Source organism: Ananas comosus, linkage group 1 (genome assembly GCF_001540865.1).
Source record: "Ananas comosus cultivar F153 linkage group 1, ASM154086v1, whole genome shotgun sequence".
Taxonomy (NCBI): Eukaryota; Viridiplantae; Streptophyta; class Magnoliopsida; order Poales; family Bromeliaceae; genus Ananas; species Ananas comosus.
Window position 1 is genome coordinate 6,980,081 of NC_033621.1, and position 24,507 is coordinate 7,004,587.

The 24,507-nt window shown below is 39.6% G+C and overlaps 1 protein-coding gene across 1 annotated transcript in view; it reads right to left on the reverse strand.

Moving 5' to 3' along the window:
* LOC109709168 overlaps positions 1 to 24,507 on the reverse strand; it is a 77,973-nt gene that overhangs the window by 53,259 nt on the left and 207 nt on the right. The window contains exon 2 of the mRNA XM_020231258.1: positions 23,503 to 23,710. Within this exon, the coding sequence (XP_020086847.1) occupies positions 23,503 to 23,710 (208 nt within the window). The remainder of the gene's footprint in view (positions 1 to 23,502; positions 23,711 to 24,507) is intronic.

Consider the following 24,507-nt stretch of genomic DNA (forward strand, 5'->3'; position numbering starts at 1 on the left):
AACATAAAGTTATTTCTTCTTATTGTTTGGTTGTTACGTGAAGATTATGTTACGGACGTTCTTTCGTTTAGTGTCTGTCTACAAGTATAAGACAGTGCGGGGCTCTGGCTACGGTTAAACCGGGCTGGGCTCGTGCAGTTTGTCTGCGGCTTGCCTGTCTCAAAGGGGATAGGCGGGTTCCGAGTAGTGTACGTGTAAAAGTAGTTATCTCTTTTCGTGATCGCCTTTGTATGTGTTGCCGAATGTGCTCCCATTCGATGCCTGAATTAGACCTAGTGGGCGAATCGGCGTGGTCGGCGGCCGAACCCACTGGGAACTTCGTTCTAGTTCTCATTACCACTAACCCTGCAGATCCGTGCGCGAGCGGGGTGGCGGAGGATCGAGGCAAGGGTGTTGCGCCATAGCTAGCCGCCCTCGAGATATAGGCATACCCTACATTTTGGTGTTCTCAACTGTAGGTGTTGAGCTGTATATGATGTAAAGCAAGAAATGTAAATTATGTTTTGGCTAATGTAAGAGTGATGTAAACAATGTATTTTGGGTTAAAGGAAAATGTGATGTAAATGGAGTAGACTACTTGTGTTTGATTCAAATGAAATCAAATGACTTGTATATTGAATGCTTAGATAGTTTCGATGCTTTCACTTGTGGTTGCTGTTTGCCTTCGTGCAAACTTCGTATATCTCGCAATTCTCTTTAGTGAATTGCTTGTAATATACTTATTGTTAGAGTCTTGGGCGGACAGGGGAGGTACTGTCCGTTCGGCGTCTGTCATGTGCTCGAATCCGACCAAATTGGCGGAGCTCGGGGCGTGACACTTCTTCCTGTGGCATCTCTTTCCTTCCATCCACAGCTCCTCCAAAGCTCTCAAACCAGCAAGCATGAAGAGGAGAAAAGAAAGAAAACTAATTCCATCAATTTCCACTATTAAATGGACATAGCATCTAGAGAGAGAAAGAGAGGAACCTACCCTGTTTTCCCTCAAGCTTCAGCACCAAGGAACCATCTGAGGTCGGTCTGGGGGTTAAATAGATAACCATCACTGTAAAATTACCAAAAAACTCCTTACCAACTAAATCAGCTGCATTGAGTACCAGTACTCAGGTTGAGGTACCTGTACTCTGCAAGGAAACAACTAAACTCGAGCACTCTGCTCAGCTGGGTTTATGCAGTGTACCGATACTAGCTCAATGCAGTATCGGTATCCCAGCACAAGACCCTCAAACCTGAGAGTTATGCAACTGACCATCCTGTGGGGTACCGATATCTTCCTAAGGTACTAGTACTCAACACTCAATACCTGAATTTGTAGGTTTTAGTGTTAGTAACCAATCCGAACACTTATATCACTTAAGTTAAAGGCTAGTACGCTCTGACCATACTCAAAACAGCTAGGATAGTGCCAATTGTTATCCTTACACTGAAACCTTGCTATTTGCTAAAGTTCAGTGTGCTACACTATGTCTGCAATGTCATACATATGACTACATAATTCTTCATATCGACAAATTTCAATGATGCTCTCTACGTTCTTATGCCATGTCTTCACCCGGGTATACCTCCATCTGAAATCCTTTCTCCTTCGTGTTAATATGTAAGAATTTGGGACAATTATCAATTTTCTATGAAGTAGGACGACAATTGAATGTCGACATAAAATACCCTTGTACTCAAAAAGATGGTAAATATAACTTATTAGGGAGCTACCCTTATCAAAATATACTGTGAAAACTATATCTTTATCTCCATCACCATACTCATTAACTTGATAAGAATGCGTAGTGCCTTTCGAAGACAGTAAGGATATCTCGCAATTCATTAATTCCTTCAGCTCTGCTTGAAATTCTTTAAATTTTGCAATCGTGTACACATCTTGAAATTGCTTCTCTAATACATAATAGCTAACGCAAGGAATGACTGAGCTGAATGATTTATAGTCTAATTCTGCTTCTTTTTCAGCTTTATTCTTTATAACGCTTTTATATTGCTCAACGAATTATTTTAACGAAATTTTCGAGTTCACCTACCCATCAAAAAGTGAATGCATGCTTTCGCTTCGCTTTGTCATGGACATTGCCATCCAAAATGTATCATTCACATAAACTGGTATCCACTTACGTCTTTCCTCATACAGCCCTAACAACCATTCATTATTTTGAAGTCCATAACAAACTGTCATTGTTTTTCATTTTTTCTCAAATTCAACTTCTGCCAGTGATTCATAAATAGCATCCATCATAACGCTCTTAATCGAATGATATTCACTGTAGCTTCTTAGCTTCTCCGATATCTTCTTTGTTATGTGTTATAAGTACCATCGATGCCGAGTATCAGGAAAGTTCAGTGCTATAGCATTTCGCATCGCTTTGTCTTGATCAGTGATTATTATTTTGGGGACACACTCGAACATGCATGACAACCAATTCCGAAAAAGTCATACAAACAAATCTATATCTCAGCAGAGAGTAGGCCGCATCCCAACAAAATTGACTGTTTATGATGATTAACACCAACGAAAGGAGCAAACAGCATATCGTACTTATTCGTTAGATATGTCGAGTTGAAAGTAATTATACCTCCGAAATATTTATAGGCTGCTCTTGTAGCACACTGGACCTGTGCAAATTGCGAGGTTCGAGTGATTGGATGTGTTTCGAGCTTTTCCACACTTAGTGGAGGGTCGTAGAATGTTTTTCGACCTAAAAAGTTCGAAAACCTGAGTTCTGGACAAGTCCTGAGAGTTTTTACTCTCGGGGACCGGTCCCTGGCTGCGAGAGACCGGTCCCCCCCGGAACAGTATTGCGGCAGCCTTGAGGCAACCGGTCCCTGGCGGGTGAGACCGGTCCCCGAGCGCGTCCACGCGGGGAGAGACCGGTTCCGTGCGGGGAGAGACCGGTTCCCGAACGTCGGATTTTTGGGGCAGGCCGAGAGACCGGTCCCATGTCGGGGAGACCGGTCCCTCAGTCCGAAAACTGCCCAGTCCGGGCTTTGCACAGGGTGCAAAGTTGAGGGACATAGTTGGATTTTGTTACACTAGAGGGCCTATATGGCCACTTCTCCTTCTCTTCTCCCTCATTCCACCATCCCACTTGCTCCTAGAGAAAGAAGAAGAAGAAGGAGAGGAAGAAGAAGAAGAAGAAGAGAGCTTGTTGGAGGCTTGAAACTTCACCCACACCCTCTCTTCTTCCTTTTGGTGGCTAGGACCTTAGATTTGGAGCTTGAGAGAAGGGAGATCTCCACACTTGGAGGACTTTGGATCTTGTTTGAGGCTTCTAAAAGGTTAGTAGCTCATTCTCTCCCTCTAGATTGGAGTTTTGTTGCTTTATGGTAGATGAAACCCTAGAATGGAAAATCTAGGGTTTATTTGGGGCTTTTTGAGCTAATCTAATTGGATTAGAACCTTGATTTAGGTTGTTTTGGAAGGGATCTAGCTCTCTTTTGGAGCTTGAGAGAGATTTTCTACTCCCTAGGTGAGTTTTGCCCCTTTGCTTGTGGAGGTTAATGTTTGAGCATAGAGTTGCTCGTAACGTTTGTTTATCTCTTCGCTCCTTACCTTTAAGGTACTTTGAGACTTGTGGACAACTCCGTTTGGCGAAACGAAGGGTTTCGAGACGGTTCGGTGGGTTTGACCTAACCTGGCATATAAGAAATTTTCATATCCTATGTTTTATGCTTCGTAGAGTAAAAATTCATACATTTTCATGATAAATGTAATTATTGTGAATTTTAGGATGCTTAACATGCCTATGTTATGTGTAAGAAATTTCGGACCTCTATATAGTAGAGAGCTAGCATGTGAGACTTGTACATGATTGGCATCCTATTGAGACTTGGAATCATAATTCCTATTGTGAAAATGAATATTCCTTTCATGCATTTAGAGCTATTCCTACTTGGGACTTAAAGGATCTTAGTAAGCCATAAAGAAGCTTGGAGACTTGTACTACTTGTGAATAATTGGGCTAAGGTCATAAAGGGGCCTTGAGCTCGGGTTAAATGAGAACCTAGTACTAATGTCATAAATGGAACATACACTATGAAATGCGTTAACTTATAACAAGCTTAAGTGTCATAAAGAGGCACTAAGCGTAGTGAGTGTTGGAACATCACTTTGAGACATTGAACCAGAGCTTCGAGATGCTAGTGACTTATACCATGTTAGAGACATGATGATTGGGTATTTGAGACGTTAACTACGCTTGCTTGCCATTTGTGCTCATTCGCACATGCTTGTGAGGGTCGCTCCCGACAAGCCGGCACTCCGGAGTTGGCCTACGCGACTTATATTCGCTCGTGCGGTATCGAGAAACCTACGGGATCGGGAGGGATAGACTCATTCCTAGAGTGGGAATGCTGGAGCTACCACCGACACTTAGGTGGCACAAGCTGAACTACACTATGTAGGTCCTAGAACTTGTTGGAAATAATGATATTGAATCGGGAAATGACTATCACTACTAGATAGGCTTAATAGTTTGATTACCTTGACATGCTCATAGCATAGTGTTGGGACTTGTAGTATACATAATAGTCTTATTTGTTGCATCATAATATACTTTGCTGCCATGATAGAGCATACTCATCATACATTGATATAGTGGATCATGATACCTACCTGCTCGTTATGTTGGGACATACTATTCATGCTTGGATATACTTCATTTTGATAAAGTAGATGTACAACACATTTGACATCATGTTTATTTGCGACATAATAGTTTAGCATTTTAATCATGCTTCCATAAATGCAATCCATTTACTATTATTGTTGCTTTTTGGACTTACCATTTTCTTTTGGGGCCTAATAGTGCATTGAGCTGAGGTCAGTAATTGCCCACTGGGAACTATAAATTATAGTTCGCACGCCCTCTTTTTCTTGATGCTATTTCAGAGCCTTCCACGCCGGAAGAGGCTAGGGACCGCGGAAAGGGTATCGCCTCGAGTTAGCTTGGCTTCGAGGGACGCCTCGATAGGTGTTCTACCTCCCGTTATTTTCTTTTTGGAGAGGTGACATTGTATATTTTTCACCACACGCTCCATTTCAGGTGACGTCGCGAGTCCGGTCGGGACGCTGCGTGAGGAGCGATTTTAGCGATCGATAGCGCTACCGACCCGTCGATTTGGTTTATTTTAACCTGACTTTCTCAAAATAATCGATTTAGTATTTTATGGCTCAGTTGGTTTTATTTTTTTTGGATAAATGAGTTTTGTGAATGTAATAAAGAACTGATGATTTTTCTGGATGAAAATGGTTTTCTATCCCTCGTGTAGCGTACTTCAAAAGAAAAGTTTATTGTGGGAAATAGTTTTAAAAAGAGTTTTTGGTTTTCGTGATTCCTTAGTATTTTAAATAAGCTTCCTAGTAGAAAACGTTTTAAACTAATAGATGTGGATTTATAAATACTGTTGATGAAATGAATGGTGAAACTGAGGTGTTTGTATGTGGGATGTTCATACTTTGGTTGTATCTTGTATTTGTGCAATCGGCAATACAAGGGAGATTTTGTTCGTGTGATAGTGGATTTCTATATTTGTGGCGGATCTGCACGCTCTGGGGTTAAGGTTTCAAAAAAAAAATTGGGCACTTCCGCATTGGCTTTTCAATTTCAAAGGGGACCCCGAGGCGTGACACGTTTCTCAATATTTTCTTTCTATCCACCAATCATGTAACATCTCCTAACTATGTACGCATTTCTCAAGTATTTTTTTTCTATCCATCAATCAAACTTAATACGTAAAGTTAATTTATCTTCTATAACGTAATACCAGCAATCACGTAATATGTAAAGTAAATTTTATCTATTATTATGCGTTTTCTCAAATATTCTTTCTAAACGTAATAACCATCCATCATGCATTATTCAAAATTAAATTTTAAATTTTAAGTTAAGTATGAATTATTTACTATCTATGCTATCTACGTGTTTTTTTCATATTTCCTTTCATAATACCCGCGAATCAGTAGTATTCAAATTAAATTTTAAATTTTATTTTAAATTCGAATTATGTATTATTAAATTACTATCTACACGTTTTGTCGAATCACATAATACATAAGCAATTACGCATTTTTTCAAAATTTTTTTTCTCAAATGTAATAACCGCAAACACTTAGTACTTAAAAATTAATTTTAAATTTTGAATCCTTTCTCACGTAATGCATGTCAAAATTTAATACCCGTCATTGATAATTTAAAAGTTAATTCATTATAGTAGATTTTCTTACGTGATATAGTAAAATTTAATTTTGGGTATAAATTTTGGCGTGCTATAAAAGGTACAATATTACTAAAAATTTCATACTCCTCCAATCAAATCTAAATTATTAATTAAATATAGTTTTGAAATTTTTAACAAATATTCAATATTTAAGTAAACCGTCAAATATAGAGCATAATTTTAATATTCTGTGACCCCAACTTCCCAAGGAGCCATCCATCTAGTACTACTCCCGTCCTAATCTCTTGGGCCTTGCAAACCACCCAAAATGTTTAAAGCCAGTTAAGAGTTTGTCCTATTGTATTTTATATATAGGACTCAGGTTCAGACTCACAAGTATAAGCGATGTGAATTCGTTTCCCTAGCCTTGTCATTCTGACCCTGGCTCACTGAGACTCATCTTACACTTCGCTGGTAATTCGCTCTGATACCAACTGTGACGCTCACAACTTCTCAGGGGTCACCCATCCTAGGACTATAATGTTCTAATACGCTTAACTCTCTTAACCTCTTGGGTCTTACAACTATCCAAAATGTTTAAGCCAGGTTAAGAATTTTTTATATATAGGACTTCCTGGGGTCTCACAATATCTTTATAATCCAATCTTATCTACCATAATACTTATTACACATCAACATTTTTTTTTTTCAGTATTTCCTCACTTTAATAGCATCCTTTTTTATTTTTACTTGTATTTTTTCCTAAATATTTTCATAATATATATATATATATTATATATTATATTTTATATATATATATATATATTTATATAATATCTAATATTATATATATATGATATATTGTTAATCTTTTATTTATCCACGTCGAGTTCGCCGGCTGACACTCTTTATTGCCTCTCATCTCATCATTGTCGACGCCGGCATATTATTGCCTTCGCCACTCTTACATTTGGAGAGGTATTTTGATCTAACCTGAAAAATTTTTTTAATATACTTTTTACTATTTAGCATTATTTTTATTATTTTCATTTTTATTATATACACAAATATAAAGTTATATTTTTTAGTAATATTATTTTTTAGTGTTTTTACTTATATTTTCCTCAAATTTCTCATTGTGCCCCGTATTCTCATTTGTCCGTCTGCCGACATGACGCATCATTATCATTGCTCATCAACATCAGTGCCGACAATTAGTTGCCTTTAGTCACTTCACCACGTTGGAGTGATATTTTTGATCACACTTAAATTTTTTTTAATGTGTCTATATACTGTTTTAACTTTTCAGATATTATTTTTTATGCTTTTTATCTCTAGATTGGGCTAACTAAGACATAAAAAGAAAAAAAAAAAGTTATTGATAAATTCACTGGGACTAAATAAAGAACCCAAAAAAAAGAAATGTCGTTATATTCTAATTGAATTTGGGATTTGAAAATTTCTTAGTTTCTAAAAATAAATTTATTAGGATAAAATAAAATAATCCAAAAAAAAAGATTTGAAATATTTAGGATTTTGGGCTTATGGATAGACTAAATTATCGTATACTAATAAAAATAGTGAGTTTTTAAATTTTTATTTCTTTCTAGAAACTATCCCATCTTATGAATTCCATATAATACTAATAATATCATTCATTCAATTTTTATAAGTATAAATCACAACCGTACAATTTTTATTTATTTTTTATTATTATAAAATGTATTAATTCCTTGCCATTGGATCTAATCCAACAGCCGACGTATCAAATCCTTCTAACAGTTGGTATCAATCCAATTTTATATAGGACCTATCTCCTAACATAATATCTATATTATACTTTTATCTAATAATTAATTATCTTTATACTTATACTTTTTATTCTTATACTATATAATTAAGGGCATATAGAATTTTATAATGAAGACGATTAAAAAAAAATAAAAGTTAAATTTTTTTGCAATGGTTTGATTAATTTGGTGTTAAAGATTATCTCAAACAAAAACGAAATGTTATGGATCAATCTATTAAATAATGTATTCTTATCTTCAATAATAATATCAAATCTACGAATGTTATGATTATTTGATTTAAATTATTCAAAGTTAAAAAAACAGTTTGATCATCTGTGTCACGCCGGGGTCCATTTTAGTTTTGAAAATACAGCGGAATAACTAAGAAATTTTGTTGAAAGATGTGACCCCCAGGGTATGCAGATTCGCAAAATCAGTGAGTCACTGTTCACCAACGGAAGAGTCTCCCTGTATTTGACGGCGTCGCACAAGTACAAAGGTGTTTATCCAGGTTACAATCACAGTTAACATGACATATTACAAATGTCAGTTCTTTACACGAGTCATCACAGATTCACATGATTGTTAAATCATAAATTCCAGGCATCTATTATTTACAAACGTTTTATACCTTGAAACTGATTTTGAATATAGATTACAATCCGAGAAATCTTTTTAAAGCTGTTTCCCACACAGGAACCTTTTTCTTGAAACGCTACCAGAGCGGTAGTTAGAAAATATTTCAATACGTTTACATGAACACACGAGTGTTTTATTGATTACAAAATATGTGTATATATATCAAGTAAATAAACAAGACTTATGTCTAAGATATAATCAACGAAGTAAAGAAGGGTAGTAAACTAAACAAACAAACCGGGTAGGAAGCTTTATCGAGTGCTCGAATGTCTTCTGTCTGTTACCTCAACATTACGCCCGATAGTGAAAAAATGGTGGGGAGGTAAGAATATGTAATGTCTCCCCTGCTAGTGGACACAAGCGATGAAGGCGAGGTAGTTACTCAACCGGATCAGGAAGAGATAGACAAGATCAGAGCAGATATCTAATACGTAGCAACAAATATACATGAACTATGATGTATAGAACAACTTACTGCTCTGTAAGAAAGAACTGAATTGAATACATCATGGATATTAACTAATGTAGCCGACGACTGTAAAGGAAGAACTATAAGTATGCATGCACAACCGCTACTATGTCATATGGGTCAACGCCAACGGCAAGGTCCAAAAATACCAAGTGATAAACTGCCCTATTTTGGTCCGCAGACCTTAGGCCTTGATCACATTGGTCAACCTGCCACAAGATCTGTTATAAAGAACCAGCGTTTGTGGAAGGCAGATGACCCTAGATTAAGTCTGGGTCTCCAGCATTAAGCCTGCATAAAGCTCCTGGTCATTGGGCTGCGTACTCACAACCACCTTTTTTCAGAAAAGAACACCTCTGTGCGGTGGCCAACGTTGATGTTCGTTGAAATGCGTACGAGCAGGCGCGATCGATGCTTGATGTGCCTAAATAAGCAAACTCGTCGGTAACTTAGCGCACATCACTGCCCTCGGGGCAAAGACCAATATGGTCATAATGTATTACCACAGTTACCAACCACTCAGGTCAACATTAGGATGGAACCATCAATCCTATCGAAGATATGCAAGCTATTTAATCCAGATTTAAACCGTCCCAGAAGCTGACAATCTACCCTCAGGGTATAACTCGACGTTAGGTCATCATATAACACCACCGACGAGTAGGTGGACGATAACGTGAGTAAGCGCGATCGATAGGTCACAGGTGTAATATCACTGATGTGCAAATCGCGGAGGATTCAGTGATGGATGTGTTCGAGGTTTCCACCTGTGTGGGGTCGTAAAAAGTGTTCTGCTACTAAAAGTTTCGAATCGGAATTCCAGCTAAGTCTGAGAGTTTTACTTCGGGGATCCGGTCCCTGGTGAGAGACGGTCCCTGTTGGAACAGTGTTGCGGCTGACTGGATGGCAACCGGTGCCCTGGAGGGTGAGACGGCTCCTGAGCGTCATTTCGCTGAGAGACTCGGTCCCATGCGGGGAGAGACGCGCTTCTGACATTGTTTTCGAAGGCAGGCTGAGAGAGCGGTCCAGGTAGGGAGACTGTCCATCAGTCCGAAATCTGCCAAGACCGAGCTGTGTCACAGGTTGACAAGTTGAGGGTTTTCTGGATTTTGTTAGCAAGGAAGGCCTATATGGATTTCACTTCATTCTCCTCATTTTCATTCCCATTTGTTTTTAGAGATGAGAAGAAGAAGCAGGAGTGGGAGAAGCGAATGAGAGGAAAATTGTTGAGGACTTGGACTTCACCCTCACGCTCTCTTCTTTCTTTTGGTGGGTTGGGGCTTATTTGGAGCTTGGTGGTGGACCAATCTTCAACCCTAGGAGGATTTAAAGCTTTGGATATGGTAGCTCAAGAGGTGGTAAAGTTTCTTTCATTGAGAATCTGTTTTGATGGTTCTTTGAGATGAAACCTAAATGAGTTTTAGGTTGATTTTGGGCCGCAATTTTAGATTAGGGCTTTTGGAGCTCAATCTCTTGGATTTTGAACCTTTCCTCTAGGGTGTACATTGGAAGGATTCTAGTCTGTCTTTTGAAGATGAGAGAGATTTTATTCTTAAGGTAGTTTCTCCACCTTAGTTTGAGTTTGGTTATGTTTGAGTTTAGGCGTTGATATTGTAAGTTGTCTTAACCCTATGTTCTACTCTATACGGTGTGGAGTGTAGAGGACACTTTTCGTTTGAGGCTTACGAAGGGTTTCGAGATGGTTCGGTGGGTTAGACTAGCTAGCATATGAGAATGAATTCTCGTTCCTAAGTTTTATGCTTCGTAACGTAGAAATTCATGCATTACATGAAAATATAATTATTTGTGAATTTAGGATGTCTTAACATGGCTATGTCTATGTGTAAGAATATTTTCTGACTATTTATTAGAGAATAGCATGTGACTCTGTACATGTTGGCATCTATTTAGACTTGGAATATAATTCTATTGTGGAAATATGGTATTATTTTTGAATTAAGCTATTAACTACTTGAGATTTAAATGATCTTTAGTAAAGCCATTAAAGGACTCGGCAGGCTTATACTTCTGTGAGAATATATTTGAAAGATATCATAAAAGGCGCATGAGCTCGTGTTAATAAGATCTGTATAATGGCATTAAACCGAGTTCGCATCCTATATCTGTGACATGATTGGTCGAGTTCATATCCTATACTTGTGATATGATTGGTCGAGTTCACATCCTATATCTGTGACATGATTGGTCGAGTTCATATCCTATACTTATGACATGATTGGTCGACTTCATATCCTATATCTGTGACATGATTGGCCGAGTTCACATCCTATATCTGTGACATGATTGGTCGAGTTCATATCCTATACTTGTGACATGATTGGTCGAGTTCATATCCTATATCTGTGACATGATTGGTCGAGTTCATATCCTATACTTGTGACATGATTGGTCGAGTTTCATATCCTATACTTATGACCTATTCGGTCGAGTTGCTACAGTTCTATCTTGACATACGTAGCCAACTAGTTGCTGATGGCCTATACGGTCGGTGTGCCCTGAGGGGCTGGATTGTCGGCTAGTTGCCGATGGAAGATCTTTGAGCATACTACATTGATCGCCACTACAGGTACGCATTTCACGAACACCAGCGATCTGATCCACCGCAAGAGGGTGTTCTTTTCCAGAAAAGTGGTTGGATTGCCAACCCGTGAGCCCAGGGGCTTTATTGCGAGAGTATATGCTTCTGACCCAGGGGCTTCATTGCGAGGGTCAGGTACAGGTTGAGCAGTGTGGCATGGGCCTGAGGTCTTCGGACCAATAGGGCAGCGAGATTGGGTACTTTTGAGGTTATCGTCAGTTGACGCATATGTCTATAGTAGCAGTCGTTGCATGCATATTTACAGTTCTTACTTTATAGTTGTCTTGCTACTATAGTAGATATTCATGTATGCTTTCGATTTCAGTTACAGTAGCGGTAGCCGTTATTCAGTCTAGTTCTTACTTTCTTTCAGTTTATTACTACTGTATTCGGTATATCTGCTCATTATCTTACCTATCTCTTTCGTTTATTATTGTTGCTACTATATTTCCACTGACCCGTGTTGTTGTATAACTCTTCCTGATCCGGTGAGTACTCCTCGCCTTCTTCGGCTTGCGGTACCCACTGGGAGGGGAGATATGTTTACATGTTCTCACCTCCCCCACTATTTTTCAGGTATCGCGGGTGGTGAGGGTTGAGACGAGAAGTGAGATACGTAGCGGTTGATAGAGCTTCCGACTCAGGTTATTTCGGTTTAGTTATTACCCCTATTATTTCTGTTGATGTATAGTTTAGTTAGTTTATGTGGTTCAGTATTTCATTACGTTAAAATAAAAGGATTTCTGAATTTTGTAAAATAAAAGATTTTCTACCCCTCGTGGTAGCGTTTTAAAAGATAAAAGTTTCTGTGTAGGGAACAGTTTTCAAAAGGTTTTCTGTGGATTTTGTATCTTAATATTTCAAAACATGTTTCTGAGTTGGAAATATTTTAACTGATAGATGTGGATTTATGTTTAAATATTGAATATATAAATGTGAACCTGTGATGTGAATGGTGTATGAATATATAATTGTTGGTTATTTGTATATTCATTTGGTTGTGGTTGTACCTGGGTTACATCTTGTACTTGTGCGACGCCGTGCAAATACAGGGGAGGCTCTGTCCGTGTGCACAGTGGATTTCCTGTATTTGTGGCGGATCTGACATACTCTGGGGTCAGGTTTTCAAAAAAAAAATTCAGACGCTTTTCCGCTATCTTTTAAACTGAAAGTGACCCCGGGGCGTGACACATGATCTAGTAGTAAAATGACATCCTTGATGATTGACTCATACATGACATATTTTAGTAGATAACCTTGATATTGGTGATTTTATAGTTGGTGACACTTGTATTCATACAGGACATGATTTGACATTAGTTGACTTTATAGTCAGTGTCACTCGTATCCCTATATAACATGACTCGACATTAGTTGATTTCATAGTCGGTGATATTTGTGTTCATTCCTGATATGCTTTGGCATTGGTTGACTATAGCTTGTACGGCACTGAAGGAGTCTTAGACAGGATTACTAACCCGAGTACTTCAGTTGCCAGCCCAGTGGAAGGTGAGGTGTCATAGACAGGGTTCGCCATCCTGAGTTCTCACCCCCAGACTTGATATACGCCGCGCTTAAACAGAGTTAGCGATTTTGGGTGCGGGTTGATATGTCCCTCTTGAGTGGTACTTGATTTGCGGTCCTTGAGACCTATGGGCGAGCTTAGGCCAAGTCTTCATGACAGGCCACAAGGATTGGCTATATTTTGGATTTCTCGTATGTCTAGTTGATGCATACTTGCACTTTGTTTTGTATTACAGTAGTGGCTAGTTATATTCCTCTGTACTGTTGTTTACCCCTGCATCATTGCGACTGTAATTATGATATTTATGTATGCATTCTAGTCTATTTTACAGTAGTGGTAGTTACATGTTCTATTACTGTTCCCTTTTCTTCTGGTATGATAGCTACTGTATTTGTGACATCTACTTATGACTTTGGTGATCTCTTTTTGCCGGTGAGTATTCCTCGCCTTCGGTGGCTTGCGGTACCCACTGGGAGGAGAGACATATGTATATGTTTTCACCCCCCACCCTCCATTTCAGGTGACGTCGCGAGTCCGAGTCGGGACGCTGCGTGAGGAGCGTATTTTAGCGATCGATAGCGCTACCGACCCGTCGATTTGGTTTAATTCTTAACCTGACTTTCTCAAAATAATCGATTTAGTATTTATGGCTCAGTTGGTTTTATTTTATTTGGATAAATGAGATTTTGTGAATGTAATAAAGAACTGATGATTTTTCTGAGATGAAAATGGTTTTCTATCCCTCGTGGTAGCGTACTTCAAAAGAAAAGGTTTTCATGTGGGAAATAGTTTTAAAAAGAGTTTTCTGGTTTTCGTGATTCTTAGTATTTTAAATAAGCTTCCTAGTAGAAAACGTTTTAAACTAATAGATGTGGATTTATAAATATCTGTGATGAAATGAATGGTGAAACTGAATGGTGTTTGTATGTGGATGTTCATACTTGTGGTTGTATCTTGTATTTGTGCAATGCCGTGCAAATACAAGGGAGATTTTGTTCGTGTGAATAGTGGATTTCCTATATTTGTGGCGGATCTGACACGCTCTGGGGTTAAGGTTTTCAAAAAAAAAAAAAATGGGCACTTCCGCATNACTTAATACGTAAAGTTAAATTTATCTTCTATCTAACGTAATACCAGCAAATCACGTAATATGTAAAAGTAAATTTATCTATTATCTATGCGTTTTCTCAAATATTTCCTTTCTAAAACGTAATAACCATCCATCATGCATTATTCAAAATTAAATTTTAAATTTTAAGTTAAGTATGAATTAAATTTACTATCTATGCTATCTACGTGTTTTTTTCAAATATTTCCTTTCATAATACCCGCGAATCACGTAGTATTCAAAATTAAATTTTAAATTTTATTTTAAATTTCGAATTATGTATATATTAAATTTACTATCTACACGTTTTCGTCAATCACATAATACATAAGCAATTTACGCATTTTTTCAAAAATTTTTTTCTCAAATGTAATAACCGCCAAACACTTAGTACTTAAAAATTAAATTTTAAATTTTGAATCCTTTCTCACGTAATGCATGTCAAAATTTAATACCCGTCAATCTGATAATTTAAAAGTTAATTCATTATAGTAGATTTTCTTACGTGATATAGTAAATTTAATTTTTGGGTATAAAATTTTGGCGTGCTATAAAAGCGTACAATATTACTAAAAAAATTTCATACTCCTCCAATCAAATCTAAATTATTAATTAAATATAGTTTTTGAAATTTTTTAACAAAATATTCAATATTTAAGTAAACCCGTCAAAATATAGAGCATATTTTAATACTATCTGTGACGCCCCAACTTCCCAAGGAGCCATCCATCCTAGTACTACTCCCGTCCTAATCTCTTGGGCCTTGCAACCACCCAAAATGTTTAAGCCAGTTAAGAGTTTGTCCTATTGTATTTTATATATAGGACTCAGGTTCAGACTCACAAGTATCAAGCGATGTGAGATTCGTTTCCCTAGCCTTGTCATTCTGACCCTGGCTCAACTGAGACTCATCTTACACTTCCGGCTGGTAATTCGCTCTGATACCAACTGTGACGCTCCAACTTCTCAGGGGTCACCCATCCTAGGACTATACATGTTCTAATACGCTTAACTCTCTTAACCTCTTGGGTCTTACAACTATCCAAAATGTTTAAGCCAGGTTAAGAATTTTTATATATAGGACTTCCTGGGGTCTCACAATATCTTTATAATCCAATCTTATCTTACCATAATACTTATTACACATACAACATTTTTTTTTTTCAGTATTTCCTCACTTTAATAGCATCCTTTTTTATTTTTACTTGTATTTTTCTCAAATATTTTCAATATATATATATATAAACTATTCATCAGCCAAAATAAGAAGGGTAAGAAAAGTAAACCCGAATTAACCCGGGTCGAGATAGCTCTATCGACCGTACATCGCGTACCTCACGTCTCGTCCCACTACCATCGCCACGACTACCTGAAAAATGTGGAGGAAGAACATGTAAAATGTCTCTGCACCTCCCAGTGGGTACCCGCAAAGCCGAAGAAGGCGAGGAGTATCACCGGATCAACAGGAAGAGATACGGCAACAGTAAGGTAAGTAAAACCCCAGTAGCACACGATAATGAAGCGAATGAGATAATATATACTATGAAAACACAACTACCGCACTGTAATGTACAACTGCAAGCATACAAGGGATATCAAAACTATGTAGCAAGACAACGTAAAGAAGAACTAGAAAATACATAGCAACAACCGCTACTATAGCTATAATGCGTCAACACGACGAGAAGTCAAAAGTACCAATCAAACCGGCGTGTCGGTAAAGGCACCTTCAAGGCAAAAGCCACCTATCTGCTCACGACACTGGCATGTAACCCTAGGCACAAAGAGAAGCTACGCGGCTGGGCTCACGGGTCGGATGTACGACCACCTTTCCGGAACAGAACTACCTCCTGCGGGGGATCAACCCGCTGGTGTACGTGACAATGCAGGACTCGAGTGTGGCGGATCCAATGCGGATATGATCAATAGAACTCGTCGCAATCAGCCAACAATCACTGCCCTCTGGCATACCGAGCCGTGTAGGTCATCAAGTAACAACTGTGAACCGAACCGAGATAGGTCAAAGTAACGGAAAGTAAACGAAGCGACCAAACAGGTCACTGCGATCAAATATGAGAACGCGACCAACCAAGGTCAGCAAAGTAATAGTATACGAATGTCGTCTACTCTACCCCTATACAGGAACTACACATAGAACAACTAGGCAGAGTAAATAAAGATGGTATGGTAGATACTGCTCGATTGTCAACGTAAAAGTAGGAACGCAAGAACCGACCGATAGGTCACAGAGTGTATTGCCATATAGTACAGAACTTCACTACCGTCAGCACCAGCCGACATCCTACCCCTCAGGGTACACCGACCTCAAGCGTCATCGAACGACAGGTCAAGAAATAGACCCAATCCCACTATCATAATGCAACAACCGACCAACCAGGTCAAACAAGATATACAGATAAAAGCACCGATCAACTAGGCACAGCGAAACGAATACGAGAACCGACCAATCAGGTCCTCGGGATCACGTATGGATAAACTACTCTACTCCATACACATATACTAAGCAAGGAAACATATGATGTAGAAGGTATAATTAAAAAACAACGGGGATGCAAGCTCATATATATTATCAAGAAATATATATATGCCAGAATAATAACGAGAAGAACAGGTAGGTAAGAAACCATCACCGAGCGTGCACACACTGTACCGACGTCGGATTCGAAGTACCCTCCACACTTGTAACGAATGCTGGCCCTGGTCTCCTGACTCGGCGATAAGAGCGTCGACCGACCTAAGGAGACCGGGTTTTAGGTTGTCTAATCCCAACACTAAATAAGCCACTAAATCCACAACCTACAAGCAACCCTTGGGGACCCGGTTTCCCAAACGCAGATCGTGCGTAATACCCGGAAAGTCCCCGTAATCGGACGAGGGACTCCGCGGAACCGTGCACGAATGTCCGGAACATACCCGACTGAGCTACGAGTCCACATGCTGCCACTAAACATAGATACCGTGCATCATGACAGCAAAAACACTCCTCGTGCGACAATTATCGTCGATAATCGTTGTCGATTCGGTTCCCGGAAGTGTCTAATTCGACACCAGGGAACTACGCGTCGCTCACGGTTACCGCCATTTTCGAACCCTCAAGATGATGCGAGTTGACCAGCCAACAGAGGCTCACAACAAAAACATTCACTCGGAGCAACCAAAACACCGGTCGGATAAAATTCGAACGGCGAAATCGGTTCTTTCGGCGAATTTCGCGAACGCAACCGAAATACCTTTTCGATTTCCGGCGGGAAGCTAACGGATCATGGACAATGCAGTCCAAGAGGTCAAAAACACTCACGGCCACTGCCCACAGTAGCCACACGATGCATAATTGCATAAAAGCCCCTCATTTACATAAAATTCTAGTTCATTTATGTAATTTGAGGCGATCAAGCGACTCGTCACGGCAACCGAGGACTTCCAACAGTCCGGCAATGAGACACGTACTGACAAGGTCTCAAACGTAACCGGAGTCCGTGGCTCACGACCGGAGCACACGGCGCTCGCGTTGTTGGGAACGCGGAGCAAACCCGAAGGCAGCCGAACAGCGCGGCATCAAGGAAGATCGCGCCCGAACAGGACAACCGGACACTTCTGATCCAAGAAGGTGAGCATTGTGATCAGCACTGACCAGCGGTCACCAATGCTCACCGCCGGAGGCATCGTAACAGCCTCGATCGCCGGAAAAACAAGCAAACCTGAAACATTGCAGCCAAAAAGGCTGAAACGATGACGTCGTCAACAAACATACAACCGGAACGGGACCTTCCGATCAGAATCCAAGGTGAGCACCGATGATGCAGAAACATTACCAAGGCTCATCGTGCCTCCCTTCCGTAGAGATCGGAAGCTTCGGAAGCCCAGAACAAGAAAACCCACTCACTAACCTATTTCGGGCTTGGCCGGAGCAAACCTGCCCGGCCCGGCCTCCGGCGAGCACGAGCGACGCGCGGGCCCTGAGTCCGGGTGCGGGGGAGGTGGGACTCAGTGCTCAGCCTCGGTGCGACGAGAACGGCGGCGCGTCGCGGGCCAACCTCGGCCCGCACAGTAGGACACGGATTCCAAAGGGAGCTCGGCCACGCGGCAGGCCGGGGTATGGTCGGATGACGACGGCAGGTCTCCCAGAGGCCAGAGCCAGGAGGAGGAGCGGCCTCATCGAGTGGCGGTCGCGTCGGAGAAGACCGCAACAAGCCCGCCATGGGCTCGGCTAAGGCGGGCCCGGCCTGGCCAGCGGCGACGGCAGCGCACGGGGCGGCGGCGGACCGACGGGAAGGGATGGCCCGGGCACGGAGGAGTCGGCGGGAGGGATCCAAGGTGTGGGCGCGGCGCTGGCGGCAGTGGCAACCCCGGCACGGCCAGGCTCGGCCTGGGCTGGCAGATGTGGCCCGGGGCCCCACCAGCGGCGGGGCGGCAACGGCGACGGTCGAGAGACATATCGCCGGAAACGGTGGCCGACAACGCCATGAGGAGGGTCAAAGGTAGCGGTGTTATGACTCAGGCTCCTCCCAACCCAGGGAGAGAGGAGTGAAGGAAGAGAGGAGGAGATAGAGAGAAGGATGGAGCAGCCAGTCCGCGGCCGGCGGCGTGCTCAGTCATCAGTGACGTGGGCTCGCGCAGGAGGTAGGGGAACGGTGGGGGGGCGGCTAGGGGCTAGGGCAAAGCTAGGGTTAGTTAGTGACTCCAACCTAGATAACTATAATACTAGGTGCAACTTGCAGAAACCCTCAAACTCTGAAATTGAATCCGAGTCCCTCACGGTACGACTAAAACGCAAGAACGCCTCCACGTGCGATTCACGAGAAACGGACATAAAATGTCGGCGACTTTTGCGAAATTACCGTTTGCCATCACACCGACTCTCCTCGATTCAACGCCGGATCTCCGCAGATCGTCCGTCAGGATTTGCGAACGGATGCACAGTGCGATCAGCACTCGGTCGAGACAACAAGCTACACTTTCGATTCATCTCGATCGACCACGGATTCACAACAAAATCCAACCTTCTTACATAGAAGGAAACATACACACAAATACAATACAAACATGTATTTTTGGATTTTATCGAAATCGTGCGTCAAACTCAAAATCCATCAGCGCCATTAGTTCCAGAATAGCTGAACCGGTCGAACGAGCTATTGGAACTGATTGAACGGAGTCCGAATACGCACCAGAAGCCAACTCTACTCGTGCTTCTCCGGAAAACCAGAGTTACTATTCACTTAAGTGAAAACTAAAATCGCGTATCCTCTCCTTTAGCTCATTTTCGTCCGAAACTTGACGAGTGCTTATGTAATTAAATTACACACATAAACATCATCAACAGAGAGTTTAGTTGCACTGTCAAAATCTCAGTCCTTACATGTTGGCAGCCACGTTTGGGCTGAGGATAAATTCTGGACCTGATCGTCCAAGCACCCAAGCCTTGCGGAAATCAAAAGTGGTTTTCGGAGCGTTTTTCGGCGAAATCCGCCGATAGAATGCGTTGTAGATTCAGAATTCATCCGACGATACCTGTGGTTGATTGTAGCGTCGCTGAGCCTTGTAGGCTGGTCACCGTGCCGTTTCGAGGGTTTGGAAACGACGGTGAGCGACGGGGGAGTTTGGTGCGGTTTTCGGGACTTCCGGTTTGTTCGGTAATCGGCTTTGGGAAACCGGTTTCTCGTGGTTTTGGTGAGTGGGGATTGTGAGATTAGCGTTACATTGTCAGTGGGTTAGATCTTAACCCGTTGGACCTTTCGTAGGTTCGATTGTTCTGTCTTCACAGTCGAGAGATCTCGTCAGACACGTACAGGTGGTACTTCGATCCGACGTTTACAGTGGTGCCACGTTCGGTGATGGTTCTTACCCTTGCCCTCTTACTATATCTGTGTGCTATACATATTGAGCCTTGCACCCATATTATTTTCGTATTTACTCTAGACTGTTTTTCATGTTTATACTTGTGTAGGAGTAGAGCAGATTTCATCAGCATATGATATACTTCGTGACATGATTGGTCGAGTTCGCATCCTATATCTGTGACACTGATGGTCGAGTTCATATCCTATACTTGTGATATGATTGGTCGAGTTCACATCCTATATCTGTTACATGATTGGTCGACGTTCATATCCTATACTTATGACATGATTGGTCGACTTCATATCCTATATCTGTGACATGATTGGCCGATGTTCACATCCTATATCTGTGACATGATTGTGTCGAGTTCATATCCTATACTTGTGACATGATTGGTCGAGTTTCATATCCTATATCTGTGACATGATTGGTCGAGTTCATATCACTATACTTGTGACATGATTGGTCGAAGTTTCATATCCTATACTTATGACCTATTCGGTCGAGTTGCTACAGTTCTATTTGACATACGTACCAACTAGTTCGCGATGGCCTATACGGTCGGTGTGCCCTGAGGGGCTGGATTGGTCGGCTAGTTGCCGATGGAATCTCTTGAGCAATCTACATTGATCGCCACTACAGGTACGCATTTCACGAACACAGCGATCTGATCTCACCGCAAGAGGGTGTTCTTTTCACAGAAAAGTGTTATGATTGCCAACCCGTGAGCCAGGGGCTTTTATTGCGAGAGTATATGCTTCTGACCCAGGGGCTTCATTGCGAGGGTCAGGTCAGGTATTAGCAGTGTGGCATGGGCCTGAGGTCTTCGGACCAATAGGGCACGAGATTGGTACTTTGAGGTTATCGTCAGTTGACGCATATGTCTATAGTAGCAGTCGTTGCATGCATATTTACAGTTCTTACTTTATAGTTGTCTTGCTACTATAGTAGATATTCATGTATGCTTTCGATTTCAGTTACAGTAGCGGTAGCCGTTATTCAGTCTAGTTCTTACTTCTTTCAGTTTATTACTACTGTATTCGGTAATATCTGTCATATACTTACCTATCTCTTTCGTTAATTATTGTTGCTACTATATTTCCACTGACCCGGTTGTTGTATAACTCTTCCTGATCGCGTAGTACTCCTCGCCTTCTTCGGCTTGCGGTACCCACTGGAGGGGAGATATGGTTTACATGTTCTCACCTCCCCACTATTTTCAGGTATCGCGGGTGGTGAGGGTTGAGACGAGAAGTGAGATACGTAGCGGTTGATAGGACTTCCGACTCGAGTTATTTCGGTTTAGTTATTACCCCTATTATTTCTGTTGATGTATAGTTTAGTTAGTTATGTGGTTCAGTATTTATTACGTTAAAATAAAAGGATTTCTGATTTTGTAAAATAAAAGATTTTCTACCCTCGTGGTAGCGTTTTAAAAGATAAAAGTTTCTGTGTAGGGAACAGTTTTCAAAGGTTTTCTGTGGATTTTGTATCTTAAATATTTCAAACATGTTTCTGAGTTGGAAATATTTTAACTGATAGATGTGGATTTATGTTTAATATTGAAATATATAAAGTGAACCTGTGATGTGAATGGTGTATGAATATATAATTGTTGGTTATTTGTATATTCATTTGGTTGTGGTTTGTACCTGGTTACATCTTGTACTGTTGCGCGCCGTGCAAATACCAGGGGAGGCTCTGTCGTGTGACAGTGGATTTCCTGTATTTGTGGCGGATACTGACATACTCTGGGTCAGGTTTTCAAAAAAAAAATTCAGACGCTTTTCCGCTATCTTAAACTGAATGGTACCCCGGGGCGTGACACATGATCTAGTAGTAAAATGACATCCTTGATGATTGACTCATACATGACATATTTTATGTAGATAACCTTGATATTGTGAGTTATAGTTGGTGACACTTGTATTCATACAGGACATGATTTTGACATAGTTGACTTTATAGTCAGTGTCACTCGTATCCCTATATACATGAGCGACCATTAGTTGATTCATAGTCGGTGATATATTGTGTTCTTCCTGAAATCTTTGCAATTGTTTAGTTAGTTTATGTGGTTCAGTATTTACATTTGAAAATGTGGATTTCTGTATTTTGTAAAATAAAAGATTTTCTACCTCTCGTGGTAGCGTTTTTAAGAGAATAAAGGTTTGTGTAGGAAACAGTTTTCAAAAGATTTTTGTGGATTTCTGTTTAAACCTTGAATGTAAAACTGTGATGTGAATGGTGAATGTATGAATGTATAGTTATCTTTATATTCATCTGGTTGTGGTTGTATCCTGATTGTACTGTGTATTTGATCGACGCCGTGCAAATACAGGGGAGACTCTGTCCGTGTGAACAGTGAATTCCCTGTATTTGTGGCGGATCTGGCATACTCTGGGGTCAGGTTTTCAAAAAAAAAAAAAATGCATACGCTTTTCCGCTTTGTTTTAAACCGAAAAAGGACCCCGGGGCGTGACAATGCTTATAGATATTAAAAACTACTTCAAAATTATTAAAAGTCAATCCAATTTATGGTGCCGAAATATTTACGTCTCCAACCTCATAATTTCTTTTTTTCACCCATCTCAACAAATCATTAATTAAATTTATTAGTGTGTCCAGACATTTAAGAAAATTGGTAGTCTATAATACATCATATTTAGTCGGAATACAAAATTGGAATAATTGTGAGGGGGCAAAATATTTATCGAAATCGATATGTCTAAAGTTATAATGTATAGGCACCATTCTACTAAGCCCTAAAAATGTATGATTGCGGCGAAAGAAAATAATATAAACATTTTATTGTAACATTTCAAGCAAAAAAAATAATTACACAATCAATTTTTATTTTACCAAATTTTACTCTCATGCACTATAAAATAACTAAAAAAATATAAACTAAAACATAAAAAACTTTATATCACTGTACCAGAAAGACTAATTAGATTGAAATATTGTTAGGTGAAATATTCATAAAATTGTTTCAAATGAAAGAAAATTAAACTTCAGAAAATTAAGAAAAATAATAATTCATGACCTATACATCCATCTATTCAAGAAAGAAAAATTCTATTAATACCAAAAAATTGTTAAGAATAGAAAATTTTCAATGAAGCAGAATTATAATAAAAATGTGTCATCTGTTAACTAGTTGATCACAATCCAAATCAGTGAAAAAATACTAAAATAATTCACCATAATTAAAAATATTAATTTACTCAAATGCTACAAAATATTGAAAAAATAAGTGAAACAATCAAATGAAGCAATGAGTTATTTAATTAGTTCAAATGAAGTATTGAGTTCAAATTAAAGAAAAAGAAAATATAATTTACTCACCACTCCTTGGGGATGCGGCTATTGTGAGTGGCATCCGCGCGGATGGGGCTAAAAATCGTAGCTTGAAAACTCCAACCGAAATGGAGGAAGAGAACGTGCGGATGGCCGTAGGACACGAGTTCACCGAAAAATTGACAAAGGATGAAGAAAGAAAGAAAGAAAGTGAGGAAATAAAGATGAAGAAAGAGAGGAGGGAGCGGAGGAAACCCTACAAAAAAAAGAGGAAAAAGAAGTAGAAAAAAATATAAAATTATTAGTACTTTTTTTAAAAAAAATTTATTACTCCCAACTATTGGATTTGAAAGTTTTAGGATATACACCTCCTATAGGGGTGTACCTATAGATAAATTAACTTACAAATAAAATATTTTATTTTACCAAATTATGAATACAAATATTTTTCAAAAAGTAAAAATTAAGATTCTTGGTTTTAAGTAATATTTTTTTAAATAAACTAGTATCAGATTTACTCCCACCACAACGAAGGACCTAATTTAGGGAGACAAAAGGAACAATATATTCAGACGTTCAAATACAGGTATAAAATTTGGAAAAAACTTCAAAAACCCCCCCTGTAGTCATTTTGCCCCCCTGTGGTTTAAAATGTATCAATTTGCCCCCCTGTGATTTCGTTTTTATCTTTTCGGTAGTTTTTTCGTTAATATTTTATTAAATTATATATAAAAAACTTCAGATACCAATCTAGATTTATCAAATATTTATTTTAATACCTTTTAATTTTAACTTTATCACTGATTTAAAATAATAATAATAATAAAATTGATAAGAAAAAGAGAAAAAAGAAATAACATGGAGGCAAATTGATACATTTTAAACCACAAGGAGGAAAAGTGAGAAACCACGAAACCACATAGAGTGTTTTTAAAGTTTTTCCTAAAATTTGATACAGCTCAAAAAAATACAACTCAAAAAAATACTATAATATTATCACACAAATAAAAAGAGAGAAATAAAATCTTTAGATGAGCCATTTAGAAAAAAGTT